The sequence below is a fragment of the Hypanus sabinus genome, chromosome 13 (genome assembly GCF_030144855.1).
Source record: "Hypanus sabinus isolate sHypSab1 chromosome 13, sHypSab1.hap1, whole genome shotgun sequence".
Classification (NCBI taxonomy): domain Eukaryota; kingdom Metazoa; phylum Chordata; class Chondrichthyes; order Myliobatiformes; family Dasyatidae; genus Hypanus; species Hypanus sabinus.
In genome coordinates this window covers 6,397,522-6,421,901 of record NC_082718.1, presented here as the reverse complement: position 1 = coordinate 6,421,901, position 24,380 = coordinate 6,397,522, and the positions used below count along the sequence as shown (strand labels likewise).

Below are 24,380 nucleotides of genomic sequence, written 5' to 3'. Positions count from 1 at the left end.
TTGTTTTATAAAGGATGAGTATTTAAAATCCCATTTCATGAAGAGCCATGTACTAGATAACTTGTAACTAGAATTACCCCAACCTAACCAGCTGTCTAGATCTGACTCCCAGATGCATAGCATACCTTATTAGAGATCTCTGATCTCTAGATCACTACTCAAAATACTTGTGGTTTCCAACTGTTGAGAGACATCAACAGACCAGTACCTTGCTTTAGACCATAAGGCATAGAAGCAGAATTAGGCCGTTCAGCGCATCAAGTCTATTCCGCCATCCATTACGGCTGGTTTATTATCCCTCTCAATCTCATTCTCCTGCCTTCTCCCTGTAACCTATGGCACACTAATCAAGAATCTATCAACCTCTGCTTTAAATATATTCTATGATGTGGCCTCCACAGCCACATGAATTCCACTGATTCATGACCCTCTGACAATTCCCCAGCCAGGACTTTACTTATACTGTATGTGTAATTTCCCATTTTATTTCTTACACAGTTTGCATAACAAAGATGAATTGACTCAACTCTGGTTGAGATGCACATTGTTGGTATACTGTGGTGCGCTGTTCCCCCATCTACAAGGTACACTGCAACATTGCTTCAAACTCACCACTTTCAATGAGGAGGTTAAAGGCAGCCCTTAGTCATAGACCATCCTGATATCCATGCTGGGTGAGAACACTAGAACAGCCTAAGCACTTGGGAGTGCCTTCATCAATGGGCTGCAGCAGTCTACCACTTTTTCATTTGGTGGCTTCTAAAGCTGGACAATGATTATCATCCATGCCCATTTACCCAAAATTTAAAAAAAACTCAGTGGAGCAAGTCTTACACTTTATATTTACATGCACACCTATACATATGCCCTTTGTACTTTGATTTAGTTTCTTTTAAATGTGGAACTATAGAACATAGCGCATTTCTGCACAGTACAAGCCCTTCAGTCCATGATATTGTGCCAAGTTTTCAACCTACTCTAAGGTCAATCTAACATTTACTCCTACATAGCCATCCATTTTCTACCTTCCATGTACCTATTTAAGAGTTTCTTAAATGTCCCTAATGCATCTCCCTCCACTACTACCCCTAAAAGGGCTTTCTATGCACTCTGTGCAAAAGATACTTACCTCTGACATCTTCCTTATACTGTAATGTAAGGAATAATCATTCCAGCCTGATATAGCAGGTTGTCAAACTGCATCAAAGTTTATGCCATTGGCTTCTCAAGTATGGAATAACAGCAGCATGTCTGTCTGACTCCAGATATATGCTGATTGATGTTGAATATTTGGATGTTGTGAAGTATCTAACTAGTCCTGAACAGGAGAGGTAGACCACTGTCTGAAACTCTTATGCTGGTGGATGCTGTGGTTGTATCTTGGTATTACTTTTTCCTTGTCAGTTAAGGTATATAAATCATTATGATGGGTGTTTCCACTATAGGAGCATTTGAAAACTTAGCTGTTAGGTTACACATCTAATTTCTGCTGTAATTAATTCACATTCTTCCCCTGTATAGTGCAATCAGGATAGAAAGCTATTCTTTCCATCTTGGGTTCTGGTTTGTTCTGGCATTAAACTCAATGAATTCAAGTGATAAACAAGTGCATTTTAATTAAAACTGAAAATTGATTATTATATTATTCAATATTATTCCAATTAAGATTAATTTATTTATCACGTACAGTGAAACATATCATTTGCATTAACAACCCACACAGCCCAAGGATGTGTTGGGCACAGTTCACGAGTGTCACCACACATTTCGGTGCCAACATAACATGTCCACAATATTCATTATTATTTTCACAAGTGAGTCCAATCCTTCATCACTGTTCAACTTCATTTAAGAAATAACTAAAAACAGATAATATTACAAATAGACAGATGATCTATTGAGAGATGTTAATGTTTCAGGCATCAATGACCTTCCTTCAGAATTTTAAAATGGGCAGATTAGGAAAGCTTCAAAGATTTGGTCTGTGCTAACTAAACTCAACCTGTGCTTCACTGTAGCAATGCTCTTAACTCCAACAGCCCTGATTTAGGGGGAAGGGACATTGGCCAGGGTTCTTGTTCATTTATATGACTGACAAACTTGGGCATGACCTTGCTACCATCCTATGGTAAAATGCTGCAGAAATATCCACACTAAAGAGGGATTGCTCTCAGACACCGGGACTCAGGAATGCATCCTTACTCCAACTTATTTCATGTAGTCCTCAACTTGGACACTGAATGACACATTTGAATAACATCTTTTTTCAACAAATGTTCTTATTCTCAAATCTCATAGGTTGTAAATATAGTCATAACTGTAAAGCATTCTGAAATGTTATGGTGTGCACATTTTTTTTAAAGATTCCTTATTGCGGCAGTGTCGAGGCAAATTGCAGTGCCATTACTAATGTCCAGCTCCAAAAACAGGGCTCCTTAGTGAATGTGGATTTCTGTTCTTTGAAAAACTCAGTTACTCATCTCTTTGGCTCACTGAGTTGTAACTTTTTGCTTCCTCTCTCATGCTAGTGATTTTACGAGTTAGTTAAGCATTTCAGTTAAAGACTGAGAGTGGATGAGAAGCAAGCTGGAGCTGAAGTTATCACACGGTCTCCCTGATATCATATCCTCCTCTCCTTCTTCTTTTTCTGACTTTTAATGATGTTTGGCTGTACAACTTAAAGGTGCATTAACATCACCAACTGGCCTGGAGTGTGGTGCAGAGAGTTGGGAAATAAATCCCTTACTGGTTCTTTATCAAATGGAAACTAAGTTACCCCTACAAGTTCTATAGATTGTAAATAATGAAAGAAAATATTGTGAACTAAGTTAGTCACTGAAAACTATGAACCGTCAAAGATGCAGTCTGCGTTTGTTTTCTTTCAACCTTACTTGCTTCACATTGTAAAATAATGCATTCCAACTGTTTCATAATGATGACACCTACGCACCCCAGAGTTTTCCAAGAAGATATAAGGAATAATTAACCATAGTATGTCCAATTCTAAGTCGAGTCAATATAATTCCTTCCCTTTTTTACCCCCTTCTCCCATCAATCCAACAGTTCTATGTATTTTGTAAAGGTGTCTCCCCTTATGCCCATAATCCCTGATTTCTTAGCCCTGTCAACCCCTTAGCTTCTGATTTGCTAAGTGGAAGGTCTATATCCATAGCTGAACTTTTAACAGCTTTTTTGGCCAGACAATCAACTCACTCATTCCCCTTAACACCTCTATGTGCAGGGACTAAGAAAAAGACATGTAAATCAATACTTTGAATATGAAATAAAGTTTGATGAAATTCAAGCAGTAGATCTGACCTACTGCTAGAATAAACTATTAAGACTATTCAAAACCAAAATAGAATCTGAACAAATTACAACTTTGCAAGGACAAATTTCCTCCACCCACTGTAAGCCCCAAATGATGGGAACCAATTCTGTTGTATATACTGATAGATGGTTAATAAGATGTTTCTTTATGTTACCTGTAATTGGTACAAAAACAGGCATACCAACATTCCCAGTCAAAATATCTTATGATCCATCAGAAAAAAATGGTTGACACATCACAATAATTTCCCTTAGCATATTGATGAACCAACAGACTCAGGCATATTAGGATCCTTGGACTTCATTAAATCATGCAACTTAAAATCAGCTGAAGTCATTGGAAAAAAGCCCACAATGGGGTTACTGAAAATCTACAGTAGTCCAGCAAACCCATATTCCTAACATGATAAGAACCAAGCTACCCAAAACTAAAAACATTCTTCTTGTGATGTTCCAACAATCTTCCAACACACTTTTAATAGGGTGATCATTTCTCTGCTGCCTCAAATAACAACGACTTCAACCTTTTCAACTGTAAGGCTATTGTCAGTAAAGCCAAAACAGGAGACGACATTACCGCACCACAACACAGTCTTAAAGAATGTACTTGTATCACATCCAGGCATTTTAAATTTGAAGATTAAGTTGATCCATAAGCCACACAACCATGCACAAGTACAGATCTAATTAAACAAATATAAATGGTTCACAGAGCACCCCGAGTATACCTGCATAGATTCCTAAGGATATTTTATGCCCCTTTACATTCATCAATTATTTTACTGATATGGTACTTCCACGTCAGCTTATTATCCATTCACATGCTGAGAGATCTTACCACTGATCCATCTTCAAGAGTTTGACTAAATAATTTCAAATCAAGTGCAGGTCAATGATCCTCTTTGTAAAAAGTATAACTTGTGTTTTAGCTACCGAAAGCTTAAAAACCCATCTATTTGCCTGTTGTTCGACCTTATTAATCACTAATTGTATCCTATAAATAGTTAAATTGAAATTTCTATCTCTGATCCATAAAGCTCCTTCAGCTGCAAAATGTGATTTACCTACCCTAGTATGTATCTCAGAGAAAATATCATTAATTATAATATTAAGCAATAAAGGGCTACAAGTACTGCCTTGTGGGGTCCTATTCTCTTATCTTATAGAAGCCCAAATACACTTTACCTACTCTTACCTGCATTGACTGTTCAAATAAAAACAATTTTATAAAATTATATAGCCTTCATCAGACTCCTAATTTCCATAACTTAATCAAAAGACCTTCCCTCCATAACATATCGTATGCTTTTTCAATATAAAAATACTGCTTTACAATTTCTTTATTTTCCTGTGCTTCCTAATATAATCTTCCAAACATAAAACTGAATCCAATGTTATTCTACCCTTCCAAAATCTGCTCTGATAAAACTCTATATTACCTCTTTTTTCCAAAAATATAATTCAACCGCTCTATTACCATACAGTCCATAAGTTTACACAAGGGACATTAATGATATTGGTCTATAACTAGAAGGATGTGACAGGTATCCCAGGTTTTAAAATAGGCACTATTAATGCCATTTTCCGTGAGGAGGGAAATACAGTCTTTCTGTTCATTTACCCCCCAAATTAACAGTAACCCAATCCTCAAGCGGTAAACCATTCAGTTGTTCTCTCAGAGTTGTTGAAAAAAGTGATCAATCTCATCATTCTAATTGCTTTTTATTAATAAATATGTATAATTTATGTGGTAATTATTACTACATGTTCTTGAGATACAAGCAAGGAAATATTGTAATGTCTAAAAATTTTGAGATATACTGGACAAAAGTTTACATCAACTTTACGTTCTGATGAGGTATTTTTGTTCTTGCTATTCACCACTTTGCTCAACCCCTCTTCCAGCCTTTCGCAGCACTGTTTGATGGAAGGACACGAAGCAAGTCAAAATCACGAACACATGACAACCATCGAGGCTCACGCGGTCGCCCAGCAAGTCCAACAGGTGCACGTGGCCACGTACACAGACCATGCAGTCCTTAGCGGAGAGGATGACTCGCCTTCATCACCTGAAGAGACTTCCTTTGATGACTCTGACATACTAAATTCAACCATCACAGATGAGGTTACAGCCCATCTTGCTGCAGCAGGTAAGGCTCTGGATGAGTAGGAGTAGTTTTTTTTCACCACTTCTGGATGTAAACTAAAATGTTTATATCCTTGCAAAGAATGCTGCATATTTTCCTTCATTATTGGTAACTTTTTATTTTTCCCCTTTGTCCTGTCCTTTTCCCTCAACTCCTTTATGCTTTCATCTCCTTCAGGTCCTGATACATTGCTAGAGCACAGTTCTACTGAAATTTGCCAACTGCCATATATACCTGTCTATACCATAGACCAGGACTCACCCTGACCACCAATGCACCCATCCTCTACCCTTCCTTTTGTGTAGTAATGAAGAATCAGACATGCTGTCTCTCAGACCTATCTGCTCCTGAGAATGTAAAAGATTACGTGGAGTTATTTTGAGGTAAACCTGCTGGGGAAAAGGGAGTAGCGTATTTTGTTATGTCCTGGTCATTATTTGACCCCAATTCAATTCTTGAAGCAGGCGATTTATTTATTGAGATGCAGCATAGAATATACCCTTCTGGCCGTTAGAGCTGTGTTGCCAGCAATCCCATTTAATCCTAGCCTAAACAGGACAATTTACAATGTCCAATTAATTTACCAACCAAAACATCTTTGGACTGTGGGAGGGAACTGGAGCACCATGGTCACAGGGAGAATGTTCAAACTCCTCTAGGCAGCGGCGGGAATTGAACCTGGGCACTTGTACTGCAAAGCGTTGTGTTAATCATTACACAACAGTGACTGTTTATGATGCTACTATTGCCGGAGCTTTTTTTGTTTAAATTGCCTGCTGTTTTTTAATCTATCAATGGCTTCAAAACACGTCCCTGCTCTATGGAAATATGCACGTTGGCTCACAAATGGAATCTGACCGCTTGTATGAAGCACCAGAATGGAACTGATTAGGAGTTCATGTCTCAAGAGTGCGGAGCAGAACTGTGATGGCTAAAAAAGGGTGGTTTGTATAATGTTTTGTTTGGCAGAGCCAGCAGAGGGTGCTAAAGAATCATTTAAAAAATTGAGCCTGTTCTCTGTGTACTGCTCTAGTGACAACGAGCTTGGTCACAAGCCTGGGAAATATGGTTCTGGAGCTGTAATGTGCTCAGTAAATTTCTATATTCTATGCTCTATTCTATTCTAAGCATCTATTACTACTTTTAAAACCCCTTTATATAAATTTGGTGTCTGTAATTTGCCCTTCTAAATCTCATCTGTTTTGCCATTCTAAAAGCACAAACTCTAAACAAGATGCCCACATGGGAGCCTGCTTAGTGAGTATGGATGGTCCTTTTCGCTTAATGCCACCCTCTAAAGTTCACACACATCATGCAGCAGAAACTACTGGATAAAAGAAAAGGGAGAGTAGGTGAGGGGGCAAAATCCAGGCTTCATTTCTCTTTATCCAATGAATATCCCCAGTGTATGCCTACAGATACTAGGCTTTTGAGAACAGCTGTGGAATTCTGTACCACTTTGACTCTTGTCTGTCAATATCATAGTGGATTGCAAATTATCTCTTGGAACTTTATGATCTTTATGATTCTGTAATGAAGTAACTGTTGCTTCCCATTCTCCTATTTTTTGTTATCCCAAACAAGTAGTGAACTAATGGATTACACAAACCGTGGGGTACTAAGGTAGCATAGAGGTTAGCATAATGCTGTTACAGGTCAGGCATTAGAATCCAGGGTGCCATCCCAGAGTCCTCTGTAAGGAGTCTCTGTACATTCTCCCTGTTGGAATGAGCAGATTTTCTTGGGTCCTTGGTTTCCTCCCACAGTCCAAAGCCATACCAGGTAGTTAATTGGTCATTGTAAATTGTCCCATGATTTAGTTAGGGTCAAATCAGGGTTGGCAGGGGTTGCTGAGCAGTGCGGCTGAAAGGACTGGAAGGGCCTTTTCCACTCTAAAACTCTAGCTAAATAAAACTAAGAAGTTCTGAGTATCTATTCCAAATCTCTGTTGCTGGCAGACCCAGGGCTCTTGTACAGATGTGCACTGCTGTTGATCCGAGTGGCCTTATTTAACAAAGGGAGTATGTTCCCTCGGATCCTTTTCCCCCATATTACCTCCCTCTTGACCATCACTACAGAACAAATGCTGAAGACTCCCTACATTCATCTTATATTTTGTTGCAACGTCTCTACAATGTTCCCAGTGCAGTATGGAGGAATGTGCTGAGTATTAAGTTGAAACATGAAGCTAAGGCCCTTTCTGCCCTTTTTATATCTGGAGACCTTGGTGCAGATGTACAGAGTGAGAGGTAAAAGATGCAGATGAACCTAAAGTGGAAGCTTGGGCTTGGGCAGAAGCTGCCCTATGATCTTAGCAACCTAACAGGTATGATGTGATTAGTGTTGTTGTGGGTGATTTTCATTGTTGAGAAAGCCTACTGACCTTTCCACTCTTTGCTTTCAGGTCCAGTGGGAATGGCGGCAGCTGCTGCCGTGGCAACGGGCAAGAAGCGGAAGCGCCCCCACGCCTTTGAATCTAACCCATCAATACGCAAAAGGCAACAGACGCGTTTACTACGGTGAGATTACCCTGTAGTGAAGGTATCCCAGCCCAGAGCACCAGCTCCCATGTTTAAGTTACCTGTAGATAGAGAATCCAGATCAGGTCAGCAGAACTGGCCCCATGGTTGAGCTAAACCATCTTCAAAGATTGTTGCGGGGATGTGATGGGAGAGGGATCACTGAGGAAGGGAAACTGTTGAGATAAATGCTGTAGGTTAGGTTAAAATGTAGATTTAAATTTCAAAGTATAAAGCTGATGTAGAATTTCATCTTTTTTTCAAAGCAGCCCCAATCGTGTAGTTAGTAAATACACTGCCCAGAACCTGGCCGTGCAACGGGAAGATCCCAGCTTCAAATCTACGTCTGTAACTGAGTGAGTTGATCTTCTGAGGCTAAGTCACGTTGTTGGAGTGGAAGGAATTTCACTCTTCGTCTGTATTCAAGCTTGGGAGTACTTGATAGTGAAATCATGCACAGAAAAGTATTACTCCCTGGGTTTTGACTGAAGAGCTGAACACTGGTCAATAAATAGATGGGCCTCTTGCAATAATTTGATCTGAGAAGCTGTACTTTTCACAGTTGAAGGAGAGTTAACCTGTCTGTTGATCAGTTTGTTGATTAATTTGGCCTGGTGCTACTCAGTTTACAGTGTACATCATGGAGACACTCTACCTTGTCATAGGTTGGAAGAGATCTATTTATGTATTATAGGAAAAGTTCATAACATATTGTGCTAGTTTTCCATCGTGTTTGACTTTCCTCTAGAGGGCTTGGCTTTTATTTTCCACAAGCTGCCTGTACCTGTTGTTTGTGTGTTTTCCAACTGCAGTGTATCATTCAGGCGCCTTAATTATTCCCGTATTCCAAGTTTGGACACAATGACCTCAATTACATTTGCCACACCAGAGGTCTAGCAGAGATCAGCCTACTCAGCACAGATTATGAATATGATCCAGGATTTTTTTTTTACCATTGGTTATGTACCACACTGGGCAGTACATTTATTAACAGGTAACAGGAAAACCTTGTTCCTTAAGCTTAGTTTACAGGAACAGAATATACGGGGGTTAAATCAGATTCTAATGTCAGCTGTATCCAAGTCCAATATTTTCAGTTGCATTTGAGGCTGGATTAAAATTCCTCAATTTGATAGATGTTTCTTTGCAATCTAACCTTTACAATCTACATGCTAACAAACGGATAAGGATGATTTCTGTGCAGAATGCTCTTAAGTTGCTGGCCTAGTTAAAAACTTCATTAGAGTGGCTCAAATTCCATACTCGATACATTCTCCTTTTTCTGATAGCAGGCCTCTTCTTAAAACTTAATTATCTGCAACTTTTCTGGTTTTGGTTGAACAACACGGGCTCATTGGGCTGGAAGGGCCCGTTTCTGGGCTGTATCTCCAAATAAACCTTATGGAGAAAGTATTCAGTACTCTAATCAGTATGTAAATAAACTTGCAAACAAGAGAAAATCTACAGAACTACAAAATCAAAGCAACACACACAAAATGCTGAAGGAACTCAGCAGGTCAGGCAGCAAATATGGAAAAGAGCACAGTCAACGTTTTGGGCCAAGGCTCTTCATCAGGACTCGTGAAGGGTCTCGTCCAGAAACCTCGACTGTACTCTTTTCTATAGATGCTGCCTGGCCTGCGGAGTTCCTCCAGCATTTTGTGTGTGTAAGTAAGCTTGATTGCTTATCTGTGGTAATTTGAACAACAGATTAAGAAGAGCTGACTAAGAAGAATTTGATCGATAGATATTGTTATTTATAATAGTGTGCTCTGGGCATGTTAAGATTAGGAAATTGAGGGCTATGATTTGTGTGTTAAATCTCTCAAATCGTTTAGGACACTGTGGAAGGCAGAATCTGCATGCTTCATACTAGTACTCCTACTAAAGTAGGATTTTTGTGTGGATATTACCAATACCCCAAGTGAATCTGGCATTAAGTACTTAGTTGTAAAACCAAACTCATCACATCACCTCATCACATTTTTTCTCTCACTCTCTCTCTCACACACACAGAAAACTACGAGCCACTTTGGATGAATATACAACCAGAGTTGGGCAGCAGGCAATTGTGCTCTGTATCTCACCCTCCAAACCAAATCCAGTGTTTAAGGTGTTTGGAGCTGCACCTCTTGAGAATGTGGTAAGTATTAAATGACCGAATGGGTTTTCTTCCATTTCTGCATCTTCATGTCAAGTGACTGGTTCAGCTGCAATTCACATAGAAAATATAGAAAAACCTACAGCACAATACAGGCCCTTCAGCCCACAAAGTTGTGCCCTACCGTAGAACTAATTAGGCTTTACACATAGCCTTCTATTTTTCTAAGCTCCATGTAGCCATCCAGGAATCTCTTAAAAATCCCTATTGTTTCCGCCTCCACCACCAGCTGCCCATTCCACACACTCACCTCTCTCTGCGTAAAAAGCTTACCCCTGACATTTCCTCTGTACCTACCTCCAAGCACCTTAAAACTATGCCCTCTCGTGCTCGCCATTTCAGCCCTGGGGAAAAGCCTCTGACTATCCACACAATCAATGCCTCTCATTATCTTGTACACCTTTATCAAGTCACCTCTCATCCTCTGTCGCTCCAAGAAGAAAAAGCAGAGTTCTCAACCTATTCTCATAAGGCATGCTCCCCAAACCAGGCAACATATTGTAAATCTTCTCTGCACCCTTTCTACGGTTTTCAAGTCCTTCCCGTAGTGAGGCAAACAGAATTGAACACAGTACTCCAAGTGGGGTCTGACCAGGGTCCTGTATAGCTGCAACATCAACTCTGCTCTTAAATCATCCCAAAATTGATGAAGGCCAATGCACTATATGCCTTCTTAACCACAGAGTCAACCGGCGTAGCAGCTTTGAGTGACCTATGGCCTCACACCCCGAGATCCCTCTGATCCTCCACACTGCCAAGAGGCTTGCTATTAATACTATATTCTGAAATCATATTTGACCTATCAAAATGAACCACCTCACACTTATCTGGGTTAAATTCCATCTGCCACTTCTCAGCCCAGTTTTGCATCCTATCAATGTCTTGTTGTAACCTCTGACAGCCCTCCATACTATACACAACACCCCCAACCTTTGGGCCATCAGCAAATTTACTAATCCATCCCTCCACTTCCTCATCCAGGTCATTTATAAAAATCACAAAGAGAAGGGGTCCCAGAACAGATCCCTGAGGCACACCACCGGTCACCGGCCTCCATGCAGAATATGACCCGTCTACAACCACTCTTTGCCTTCTGTGGGCAAGCCTGTTCTGGATCCACAAAGCAATGTCCCCTTGGATCCCATGCCTCCTTACTTTCTCAATAAGCCTTGCATGGGGTACCTTATCAAATGCCTTTTAGAGGTTCTTCAGTCCAATTGTGGAGACTCGGCCTTCATCGTCTTGGGTATTAGAACTACCTGAAAGATGAACTTTATGTTACTTTATGAATAAATCCATGAAGGTTGAGTTTTAGCTGAAAAATTATCCGGTAATCACATGAGCAGATCACTATTGTGAAAGCCAGCGGTGAGTTGAGAGAGGGGTGGGTTAAGGTGGTTTAAAGGTCTATCAGAGAGTTAATTTGCCTGTTATGGATTGGGTTGCATGATGTGTAGGTCAAAGGTAGGATTGTGCAGGTGGATGGGAATTTGTTTGTTTCGGAGTTTTCCCCTGGGGATTTGAAGCAAGCATCTGCTTTCTAACACAAAATCCTGGCTTTGCTATTAATTGGGGTGTGGTGAAGGTTAGTGTGCAGGCTATAACAAAACATGAAACCTGTCCCTTTTACCAAAAAGGGGTTTTTATTCCCTTAGTCTTTAATTTTCTTATATTGATGCAAGTTTTCAGCTGTTCTTTCCACCCTAGATTTACATGCAGGCATGGCTTCCCTCTGGAATTTTACTCTGTTGGTGTTCTTAGTTTTAAACTTTCCTCCTATCTTAAATGCAATAACAATTCAGCACTGTTTCATACCATTTATTTTCCATAAAGAGACCCTCGTGTTTAAACATTATTCTCTTCTTCTCAGTGGACATTACAGCCAATAGGGCAGGCTGACGACTTTTCCCTAGATTTTTAGACTGTCAGGATGGGAAACAGCTTCTATTCCCAGGCAATGAGTCTACTGAACTCCCTATCACCACCCAGATCTGATCACTTATGAAGTGCCAGTAGTGTTATACTGTTTATTTTTTAACTTGTGTTGTAAATGCACCTTATGCTAAATGTCAATCTTCTGGAATATATTTTATTATTTGTTAATTTATTTGTGGTAATATTACTTTGTGTTGTGTGTGAGTTAAAGGTCCAGAGGAATGTTTTTTGTTTGGCTGTGTACTTGTATACAATTGAATAACAATGAACTTGGTTTCTGCTGACATTGTGCATAGATATGTTTTCAACTCTCCAGATATTCTCTGTCCCCTTTGCCTGACCTTCATGATCTGGGTGTTGTGATCTGAAGCTAAATGCTTGGACAAATCAATAAGCAGCAGCATCCACGTACAAAATCCATATGCATATGCATATGATGTTGCTTTACTGGAGATGTCTTCCTTAACACTGACGTGGCTGTTCAGTACTCTAGTGCTGATTTCTAAATCCTATTTGCCTATGCTAGTTAGTAACCTGTTTCTTCTCTTAACATCTTCCCTCTGAAGTGCAGTAGCAGATGTGACAATGTTTTGCTAATGCAACTCAGTGCCACAGAGCACCAGGATGAGTTTGTTGCTTAGCATTGGTTCCCTTTGGTTGCCACTTCACAGATTGTTTACCTGAAGCCTCTGCTTTTCCCTAGGTACGCAAATACAAAAGTATGATCCTGGAAGACCTGGAGTCAGCGCTAGCAGAGCATGCTCCCACGCCTCAAGAGGTTAATTCTGACCTTCCACCACTCACCATTGATGGAATCCCAGTCTCTGTAGACAAAATGACACAGGTGAGCCAAGCCTGTTTTGCATTAATGACGTATGTAGATGATGCAAAGGAGGTAAAGTAGTCCACTGAAAGCTTCAGCATAATTATCCCATGACCTTATGAGATAATAACTTTAAATATCCACCTTCACACGTTACCCAATATCCCATCTTCAAAATGTCCTGATTACTAGTAATCACCGGTTTGCTTATCTATTCTATCTCAGTCCATTGACCCACTTCATGACAGTCTTTACTGTAAGCATTAACAATTATAGAGAGACAACTTTTGTTTTCCTTTACTGAGCTCACATTTATTGTGGTGAAATAGTGATCCAGCTGTCTTTTGCTAGGATTTTCAAAGCCATTTTAGTCACTTTTTATTGTCTGACCTCTGTGGCTAAGTGCACCGCAATATTAATGCTTGGAATCACAAGGGCATAAGGAATAGAAGAAAGAATGGCCTGTTTAACACCTCACTCCAGCTCCACTGATCTTTTACCTCATACTTGTCTATATTTTCCCCATTGCTCTAACTTATCATTGAACCATAGAACTGAACAGCATGGAAACTTGTCCATGCCATCGAGTGGACACCCTCCATTTTAACTCTATTGACTAGCACTTGGCCCCTTGCCTCTATACCTGAGTAATTCAGGGGTTCGTTATGACATTTCCGAACAGTTCATCCAATTTCCTTTGTACTGATGATATTGTTTGGAATGATGGCAGTACTTGGCAGATTATAACAATATACATAGAATTATAAAAAAGATCATTATAACATTCCAAAACAAAGGAACAGCATAAAAACAAAGGAATACAGGTACTTAGTTTCTTTGACATTTTTCTGACATTGCATAAGTCAGGGCATTAAATATAAATGTTAGAAGGTCCTGACCTACTTTGGCGTATTGTGCTCTGTTTTGATCAATCTGTTATAGAAAATATGTTATTAAACTGGGACAAGTGCAAAAACGACTTGCATGGACTTGTGGAAATGAGTTTTAGGGAGAGATCAGATGGACTAGGACTTTATTTCTTGGAACGTAGGAGACTGAAATAATTTTGTAGATGTGTATGTAATCCCCTGGTTCACACACTCTTTTATACTGATCTGTTCTGTGCAAGTTACTTGTTTGGGCTACTGTTGAAGATGAGAGATGGGAGAATTGTGTGCCATCCAATTAGGATGGCTGGATTGAGGGGCACTAAGGTTGGGCTTGAGAGAAGAGGTTGGAGGAGTCGACCCGGAGCGGGGCCATGATTCAACAAAGCCCGGGGAGATCGAAGGAGGATTGGCGAAGGGGAAACCGTGAACTCCAACCGGTGCATGTTAGACAGTTTCATTAAAAAGGGACCCTTCTCTTTTTTTTTGCTTTTTCTTTACTAACCCTTAAGTCAAACTAAGAATTATAAAGCTAAATCTTTTAGTTGTATGCAGTGTACAGTCTGTTATTTCATGGTACTTATTTGTAACAGGATAATGGATCATGCAACATCCACACAGAGTGGGGGGCTTGTGTTTCAACCTCCCACGTTTGGTGGGGCCAGAGATCGTCTTCCCTAGACTTGCGCAGCAGATGGAATCAGAGTGTTTCATGTATAAAATTATTGTGTATACACATAGGGTGAATTCACATCAGTCTTTTTCCCAAGCTTAGGGAATCAAATACTAGAGGGCATAGCTTTAAAGTGAGAGAGGAAATATTTAATAAGAACTTAAGGGTGTTTTTCACCCCACAGAAGGTGGTATCTGTTTGGTATAAGCTGTCAGAGGAAGTGGTTGAGACAGATGTAATAACAACTTTTAATAGGCAGTTGGACAGATACATGGATTAGAAAGTTTTAGAAGGCTATGGACCAAACACCAACAAATGACCTTCGTGGAGGCTGCTCAAGGAAGCCAAGACAAATAGTTTGACTTGTTTTGTACCTGTTGAATGTCTTAAAATCTTTCAAAATATACAAATGCAAATTTTTACCTTTATTAAGAAAACTTGAAATCTAAAATTAATAAACTACCTAGCAACAGTTGGCATTTAAACAAGATATTTCTTTGTTCACTCGATACACACAGAAATGTTTCTTGGAAGGTTTTGTTGCAATTTTCCTTTTCTTTGCCTCATCCAGCTGGAAATCATTTCTCTCCGTCAATATTATGAGTTTTCATTAATACCTTAATATCTTTTACAGACAGACAGACATACTTTATTGATCCCGGGGGAAATTGGGTTTCGTTACAGTTGCACCAACCAAGAATAGTGTAGAAATATAGCAATATAAAACCATAAATAATTAAATAATGCTAAGTAAATTATGCCAAGTGGAAATTAGTCCAAGACCAGCCTATTGGCTCAGGGTGTCTGACACTCCGAGGGAGGAGTTGTAAAGTTTGATGGCCACAGGCAGGAATGACTTCCTATGACGCTCAGTGTTGCATCTCAGTGGAATGAGTCTCTGGCTGAATGTACTTCTGTGCCTAACCAGTACATTATGGAGTGGATGGGAGACATTGTCCAAGATGGCATGCAACTTGGACAGCATCAGACACCACCGTCAGAGAGTCCAGTTCCACCCTCACAACATCACTGACCTTACGAATGAGTTTGTTGATTCTGTTGGTGTCTGCTACCTTCAGCCTGCTGCCCCGGCACACAACAGCAAACATGATAGCACTGGCCACCACAGACTCGTAGAACGTCTTCAGCATCGTCCGGCAGATGTTAAAGGACCTCACTCTCCTCAGGATATAGAGACGGCTCTGACCCTTCTTGTAGACTGCCTCAGTGTTCTTTGACCAGTCCAGTTTATTGTCCGTTCGTATCCCCAGGTATTTGTAATCCTCCACCATGTCCACACTGACCCCATATGAAGCTACCAGATTTCTCCTGTAATTTGTGGAATTTCTCCAGGTTAATTGACCCTTGAAGTCCAGATATTCTGGTAAGTGTGTGCTGCGTTTCCTCTATTCCAATGCATTACCCTGGAGGTGTGGTGTGCATGCAGTCCAGGAGCAGCTTACTCAGGTTACTCCCCCTAGTTTTGTCCTTCAGGTATAAGCACAACTATCCCATTAGATATTCAGAATCTGTTCATGACATTTAAACAGTGCACCACTGGTCCATGATGTCTATAGCAATCATTATGCCTGCTTAATCTGCACATTTTCCTCTATGTAATCTATAGTTCTCAATTCCCTGTCTGTTCACATGCGTATCTAAATAACTCTTAGTATATTTACTCCCCTAGCATTTTAACTTGCCACGTTAGCAATGCCCCTTCTCACTTTAAAACTAAAGAAGGAACAAGAAAAATATGTGCATGGGCCCCTAAGTCGCTTTGTTTATAACTTAGTCTATTGTCTCCTCTTTAGGCTTAAAGTTGATGCCCTCCCATTTTCTAGCTTCAAATCCACTTACAACAGATTTGCCCTTTGTTTGACATTTATTGAGACAATATAACTTAACGCTTCCGCTTCTACTGCTTACAGTGCCATCCATGATTGTTATTTCCAAACAACTCAGGGTTAATGAATGTGATGAGCAGTGGACCTCCACCAAGTTATTTTGTCTGTCAATGCCTAGCCAATTTCCAAATAAGATCAATAGTTTCCATTTCTAATGAAGGGTTTTATCAACTACCTTCCTCTAATCCACATACAGTGCATAAATACCCTTTCCACAACTTTAAAAATATTCTGTTGTCCTGGAATTTCCAACTGCACTGGACTATCTTCTACAATTTCTTGTTGGCTTTCTTCAGTCAGCTAAAGAATTTGGTTGCTGGTCGCTCTGTATTCTGGTAATTCACTAGGATAAGTGTTAAATATCCTCATAATCTGCCAATTCATATACCTTCAGTAGCTTCTCTTCCTCCAAAAGCATATTATGTTTGTTGTCCATTACCCTTGCCAAGATACAAACTATCCAACTGCACAAACCAGCTCATTAGTTTCTTCTATCCTTTAATAATCAGGCTAGATTTGCTGAATAACTCCTGCACGGAATTGGAGAGAGCGGGGAAAATTCCCACTCCTGATATCCACTCTCCAGATAACTCCTGATAACCATGCTCTAAAGGTGTGTTATAGAGAATAGATGTCAGGTGTTGGGAAAATGACTCTATCTGACTTGACTGGATAATTTTCCAACTCTTGTTTGCATGAGTCACATGTGGAGAGGTACTGGAGTGATGCCAATATGAGACTGCATCCCTATGTAACCAAGAGCCTTCAGCATTCATAGGAAAAATGTATTGTTTAGATGTACAAGGAAAACAAGCTTGAAAATATTTCTCTAGTGACTATTACCTCTCTCACACCTGTGTGAAGTAAATAACTAGTGCAACTACGTGGGGACATATTTAAGAATCCAAAGTTCTCACCAATAGTAGTTTCATCGGGCAACATACAGCTGCCTCAAGTGAGTCATACTGAGCTGAGTAAATGAACGGCAGAAGAAATAAATGTCTTGCCTATTAATTGCATGGAGAGTTTGGATCTCGTGGGAGATAATCTTGTTGCTGATTGTCTTTACGTGGCTCTTGTGAGCAGGTGTAACATGCGCACGTGCCTGGTCCTAATTTCAACAGTTCCTTGTGTTTGATGAATGCTAGTATGACAAGTGTATGTGTTTTATTCTGCTTGTTACTGAGTGAGCCAGGTGAGATGGTTGCCGTGAGCTGCTAATTAGAGTTGGGCTGAACCAGGTATGAGGCTGTTTGCTTATTGTGTCCCCAGTGGATTAGAAAAGGACCCTCTTAACAAGAGCGTCAAGCTGCTGCAGCCCCAGTACACTCCCAGAGCTGTAATTAAAACCATCTGGAAAGTAGCCAAAGGATCCCAGGAGCAGATAGGGGGAGGAGGTTCAATACTTCGGCAAAACAAGAAACGCATAAAACAGGTTACTGAAGCTGAAATCTTGTGTTAGCAACTGAGCTTTATTCGTCCCCAGAAGTGGCCATTTTGAGCCAGTAATTACTCTTTGATTTTGCAAAATCTGTTTCAAATGAAAGTTTAATTTCTCTTTTCCCACATTTACCTCTCATGTGTAGCATTTTATCATTTGTCGTATATTAATAGGCTTCATATAAAAGACAGGTGTAATTAGTAAATGTAGCAGCTACCTTTCACACAAATATCCAATATAACAAAAACTAGCCAGCCCGTGGTTGCTGAGGTCAGTGGGTATAGACTGGAGTGTTTCAGCTGAGATTGTACAAGAATAAACCATGGTCCTGAAAAACGTTGTCTCATTTTTACTATGCACTGTATCAGCAGTTATGGTCAAAATGACAATAAAAGTTGATTTGACTTGACTTGAGTAAAAGAGCCAGAATAATATAATGACTGTATACCGGGCTATTGTGTTTATCATTATTGTCATTGGAATTACTCCTTGTCTATTTCTCTTGGGGAGTGAATGGTGCTGGCAAAGTTATATTTGTTAGATATTATCAGTTGACAGACTACTTTGGGTGACTGCAAGCTCAAGCGTATTAGGGTGCGCAAGTATTTCAAATGATAATAAAAATCACTATCTTATTGTTGACCAAGTAAGGCGATGATTTATCATTCTCTTCACAAATGTATCAGGAAAAAAATAATGAGACAATATACTTTAAGTATTTTTGTTTTAATTTTGTATTCACTGCTCTTTATTCATTATGGCTCATTTAAAGCCACCTGACCCATTGCTAGACTGTTCTGTCCAAAGCTGAAGGTATAGTACTGCATAAAAGTCTTAGGGGTGGACAACAAAAAAAATCATGAGATATATGTGTGACGATAAACCTGATTCTGATTTGAGTCTCTATTGTGGACTGAGAATGGAAAGGGTGTGGGGAGAGGGGTACCACAGTTGGGAAAAAGGGAAGGGAGAGAGGTAGGGAGCAGGAAGCACCAGAGAGACATTCTACAATGATCAATAAACCAATTGTTTGCAATCAAATGACCTCGCCGGTGTCTCAGGACTGCATGTGTCGGCACCTAGCTCCTTCTCTGTCACCTGTCCCTCACCCCTACTGCAACACTCCACCTCTGCCATTCCCAATATCCTTTGTTCCCACCAGATCTATAAGCTCATTCTCCACTCTGCATTGACAAGTACAGTACCGCGAAAAGTCTTGGGCACCCTAGCTATAAACATGTCTAAGAGTTTTGTACACTACTGTAGAATTTCTCACAATAAGTTGGATTGTTGAGATCTACAATTTTGTTCAGATGTTCAAAGTTCTAGTGAAAATCTTGGATGTTTACTTGTGGAAAACTGGTAGCAGTTTTATGAAAATAATGTAGTATTCTGGCCAATAGAGATATAATCACATCTGACTCTTTGGCTTAAATTTTCATCCCTTTCTCTCCTCAGACATCTTGTTTCTCTTGATGCTGAATACCACAGCGTAAAGTTATACAGCATGAAAACATTTTTGTTCATGTTCAGCATTGAATGATACCTTCAGCAATAATATAAAAGTGTTGAAGTTTTGTTCCTATAGTAAACCTTTGATCTGATCAAAATTTAGACCAAGTTAAGTTACATAGCAAGGTTAAACAAGCCAGTGTTAAATTCCCTGAAATTTATAGAATTCATAAGTGATTTTAGCATTTTTTTCAGTGGAATTAATAAGGTACTGTAAATCTGCTTGTGATTCTTAGACTAAATATCACAGTGAAGTGTTGTAACAAAACACATTGATGAAGGCAGAGTTGAGGATATTGTGTATATGGATTTCAGTAAGGCATTTGAAAAGGTTCCCCATGCAAGGCTCATTCAGAAAGTAATGAGGCATGGGATCCAAGGAAACTTTGCTTTGTGGATCCAGAATTGTCTTGACCACAGAAGGCAAAGAGTGGTAGTGGATGGTTTGTATTCTGCATGGAGTACGGTGACTAGTGCTGTTCTGAAGAGTTTTGGGACCCCTCCTCTTTGTGATCTTTATAAGTGACCTGAATGAAGAAGTAGAAGGGTGGGTTAGTAAATTTGCTGATGACACAAAGGTTGAGGGTGTTGTGGATATTGTGGAGGCTGTCAGAGGTTATAGGGGTACATTGATAGGATGCAGAACTGGGCTGAGAAGTGGCAGATGGAGTTCAACCCAGGTAAGTGTGAGGTGGTTCATTTCGGGCAGGACAAATTTGAAGACAGAATATAGTAATGGTAAGACTCTTGGCAGTGTGGAGGATTAGCGAGGTCATGGGGTCCATGTCCATAGGACACTCAAAGCTGCTGCACAGGTTGACAATATTGTTAAGAAGGCATATGGTGTGTTGGCTTTCATCAACCATCGGACTGAGTTCAAGAGCTGTGAGGTAATGTTACAGCTCTCTAAGACCTTGGTTAGACCCCCCCCCCCCCTCCCCGGAGTACTGTCTGCAGTTCTGATCACCTCATTACAGGAAGGATGTGGATGCTATAGAGAGGGCATAGAGGAGATTTACAAGGATGATGCCTGGCTTGGAGAGCATGCCTTATGAGAATAGGTTGAGTGAACTTGGCCTTTTCTCCTTGGAGCAACAGAGGATAGAGTTTTATAAGATAATGAGGGGCATTGATCGTGTGGATAGCCAGAGGCTTTTTCCAGGGCAGAAATGACTAACACGAAGGAGCATGGTTTTAAGGTGCTTGGAAGTAGGTACAAGGGGGATGTCAGAGGTAAGTTTTTCACACAGAGAGTGGTGGATGTGTGGAATGCACTGCCAGCGAAAGTGTTAGAGGGTCTTTTAAGAGCCTGTTAGATAGGTACGTGGAGCTTAGAAAAATAGAGGGCAATACAGTTGGGAAATTCTAGGCAACTTCTACAGTAGGTTTTATGGTCAGCACAACATTGTGGGTCAAAGGGTCTGTAATGTGCTGTAGATTTTCTGTGTCCTATGTGTTATTAGGAGTGAAGTTTGAAAATATTTCTACATACAGAGTTTTGGATCTCTTCAGTAAGTGGCATTTGACACTATTAATTGCTAACTATTTTAAGGCTGAAAATGATTTTTAAAAAACATAAAGATGTTATGGGGCATTAATCAAGTTGTATGGAATTGGTTCACAAATTGGTTAGGACTATAATTGAAAAGTGGAGTAAATTCAAAATTACAATATGTTCCAGTGATTTGTGTGGCCTGTGTAAAGAGTAATGAAAACGTCAATAGTCCACATGGGAACCAATCAGAGCTAAGCCTCCTCTGTTGTCTCTCTGTCAACTCCAGATGTCATTGGTTGGTGCCCAGAGGAATAATTTATTTTTTCTCCTATATACTTGCACGCACACCCGAAACTCTTGAAACTGAGATTAGTTGTATATTAAAAAACAATTAATGTCTCAGCTACTTAATGAAACCAGTTGAGCCTCACAGGAGTCTTGAGCCTGTTTTCCAGAAATTTCTAGAACTTGTCTGTCTTCAACCTACCTTCTGTTAAAAATATGACATCTTTCCATCATTTCATGGGCCTCTAGAGTTTAGAAGAATGAGATCAAATCTCATTGAAATCTATCGAACATTGAAAGACCTAGATAGAGTGGATGTGGAGAGGATGTTTCCTACAGTGGATGCGTTTAGGACCAGAGGGTACAGCCTTAGAATAGAGGGACGTCCATTTAGAACAGAGATGAGGAGGGATTTTCTTTAGCCTGAGGGTGGTAAATCTGTGGAATTCATTGTAGAGATGGCTGTGAAGGTCAAGTCATTGAGTATATTTAAAGTGGGCATTGATAGGTTCTTGATTAGCCAAAGATTATGAAGATTACTGGGGAAGGCAGGAGAATGGGGTTAAGAGGGATAGTAAACCAGACATGATGGAATGGTGGAGCAGGCTCGATGGGCCGAATGGCAGCTGACTTCTGCCCCTATGTCTTATGGTCTTATTTAGTTGTAATTGAAGCATTTTGTGTGTACATGTTCATTCCTTGAGTTCTTATTCAGTGTCTCAACTGTAACTTGTACTAAGAAAATATTCTAGTCTGGGGTTATCAAGGCCTCCAAGGTACCAGATTATTAGAGTCTTACTACTGATGAACTGTGAAACAGGATGTAAACGGCTAGTGCAAAAGGCAGGTATAACAGAAGAGTTTAGGTCTAAGAAAAGGATGTTGGAATTTAAAAAACAATGCAGCACGTGTTCTTGCAAGGGAAGACACGATAGAGTTTTTTTTTAAAGTAAGAAAACAGAAGAATTCACAGGTTCATAAAGAATGAGAACCAGGTGATAATAATCACAAATAAACACAAAAATGGCTGGCTACATCAGTAAGATTGACAAGTTTAATTACACAGTTAGTAACTGGCTCGTGAACTAATTCAACAATATCTTGAAGCAAACAAAATAGCCACTGAGAAACAAATACCAATTTTACTGAGTGCATTGGGTTTAAAGGCATACAGTTTGCTTCAAAGTTTGATTGCTCCAACCAAACCATCAGAAATGAACTTTGCTGATTTTGCCAAAGTAATGCAGCAACATTTAGAACTGAAGCCCTTGTTGATTGCAGAACACTTTAGGTTTCATAAGCAGAATCATAAAGAAAGGGAGTCCATTTCAGCGAACGTGGCCAAATTGCAGAGATTGTCCGCATTGTCAATTCGTTAATGGTCTTAATGATGCACAGAGAGATCACTTAGTTTGTGGAATTGTACAAGAAAGCATTCAAAAATGGCTCCTCACTGAATCACACCTTACATTTAAAAGAGCAGTTGAAATCACTGTATCAATGGAAACTCCAGACAGAGATGCAGTTAAGCTGCAGTCAGGAATGAAAGTGAGCATGAACGAAATTTCAACATCTAAACAGAAACCAGCCAGGCTGAACAAATTGTGTTACTGTTATGGCAGGGGCTCAGATACACCAGATCAATGCAGGTTTGAAAGCAAAACTTGCAGAAAATGCAACAAATTGGGACACATACAAAGAGCATGTTGGGTAGACAAAAGTAAATGGACTGCACAGAGAAGAGAAAAGGATAAAAAGTCAATTTACAGTTTCAAAAAGAGCACAAATCTGCATGCTGTTAAAGAAAAATGTGATAATGATGAGAGTAACTCAGGACTGGGTACTCATTGACATTTACAATGTGAAAACTTAACAACAGATGAGCAATTTGGCTTAAATCAGAAGTGAATGGCAAGTTAATTAAAATGGGATTAGATATTGGTTCAGCTGTTTCAGTCATTTCACAAAATAAGTCTAAGATTTCAAAGATACTAAACTGAAGTGTGCAGATATCCAAATAAAAACTTATTCTGGAGAGAAGATAAGTCCTGTAGGAATGACATTCAGAACAGTGAAATACAATAACCAACAAGCCACCTTGGGCTTGTATGTGGTAAATATAGGAGGATCAACATTGTGGGGGCGTGATTGGCTGAAACAACTACAACTTGATTGGAAATCCATCCACTATTTGCATACCATGTCTTCTGCAATGGAACCAACTGAAAGAAAATTAAGATGAGTACTGGATGATGCCACAGCTGTCTCCATGCTGTACCCCATGAACCATTATCAAAAGAGGGTAAATAGGTGTTAATGCCAACCTCTGTGCCTCTGGTTGGAAAGCATATTGGTCCAAGGAAGGACCATGCTGCTTAGAGGAAACATGTAAGTGATAAAATCAGTGGTCCAACTACAACAGGTTTGAGAAAACTGCTGATATATTAAATCAAATGGTTACTTATGAAATGTAGCTTGGTTTTAATCTGGGAGAGAGTTCAAGGAACTTCAGGAAAGTTGCATGCATTTAGCTTTTGTGAGTGTAAAGAACCAGTATTTGAGTGTATTTAGATTATTGCTTGAACTTCAACTGGGAGGCAAAAAGACCAAAGCCCAGAAAGAAATCAATGGAGATACAGAAACAGAGGGTTCGTTGGTTGACATTGTGGATGCAGAAAATCAGAGGAGAGATCAGATTGTAAAGGGAGCAATAGAAGGATTAATAAGAGAAAACTCCAGAGAAATATGAGCATCTTCCCTAGATCAAGATGCACAAACTGGAAGAAGAAAAAGTAAGGAGAAGAAAGGTATCCAGAGATATCAGAACCACTTTCTGCAGTCTCAGAATCAGCTTGTGCAACGACTACGGCAGAGGCCTCAGAACCTGAGATTGTTTTCACAGTCACAAGTATCACCTGCCAAGCAGAATGACCCCCTGTGTCAGGAAAGACACTATTCTACAAAAGTAAGAAGGCCTCCACAGCAATTAAATTATTAGGTCTGAATGAGACAATTTAAAATTTACTATGCTGTGGATGTATTATATAATGTATTGTGTATATAGTTGAGATACATTCTATATTCAGTTGGAGTTTATAACTAAGCAGTGAGGAGTGTTGTGTATTTAATATTTCAATAGTATTTGAGTGACGTACATATATATTTGATGAAGCATTCTTGTTTGTTTAAATAATTTATTACGGGTTATATGTATAAATACGTGAATTACATAACACCCCACCACATATGTATGCACATCACTTAA

General features: G+C 39.7%; 1 protein-coding gene across 4 annotated transcripts in view; it reads left to right on the top strand.

The window, feature by feature from the left end:
* Positions 1 to 24,380, top strand: part of nrf1 (nuclear respiratory factor 1) — a 78,750-nt gene that overhangs the window by 7,741 nt on the left and 46,629 nt on the right. For 2 of the 4 annotated variants that reach the window (XM_059987050.1, XM_059987052.1), the window contains exons 2-6: positions 5,236 to 5,480; positions 7,882 to 7,996; positions 8,266 to 8,352; positions 10,013 to 10,139; positions 12,796 to 12,936. In XM_059987050.1, the coding sequence (XP_059843033.1) occupies positions 5,255 to 5,480; positions 7,882 to 7,996; positions 8,266 to 8,352; positions 10,013 to 10,139; positions 12,796 to 12,936 (696 nt within the window). In that variant the 5' untranslated portion in view covers positions 5,236 to 5,254. The remainder of the gene's footprint in view (positions 1 to 5,235; positions 5,481 to 7,881; positions 7,997 to 8,265; positions 8,353 to 10,012; positions 10,140 to 12,795; positions 12,937 to 24,380) is intronic. The other 2 variants (XM_059987051.1, XM_059987053.1) reach the window with 1 other exon arrangement.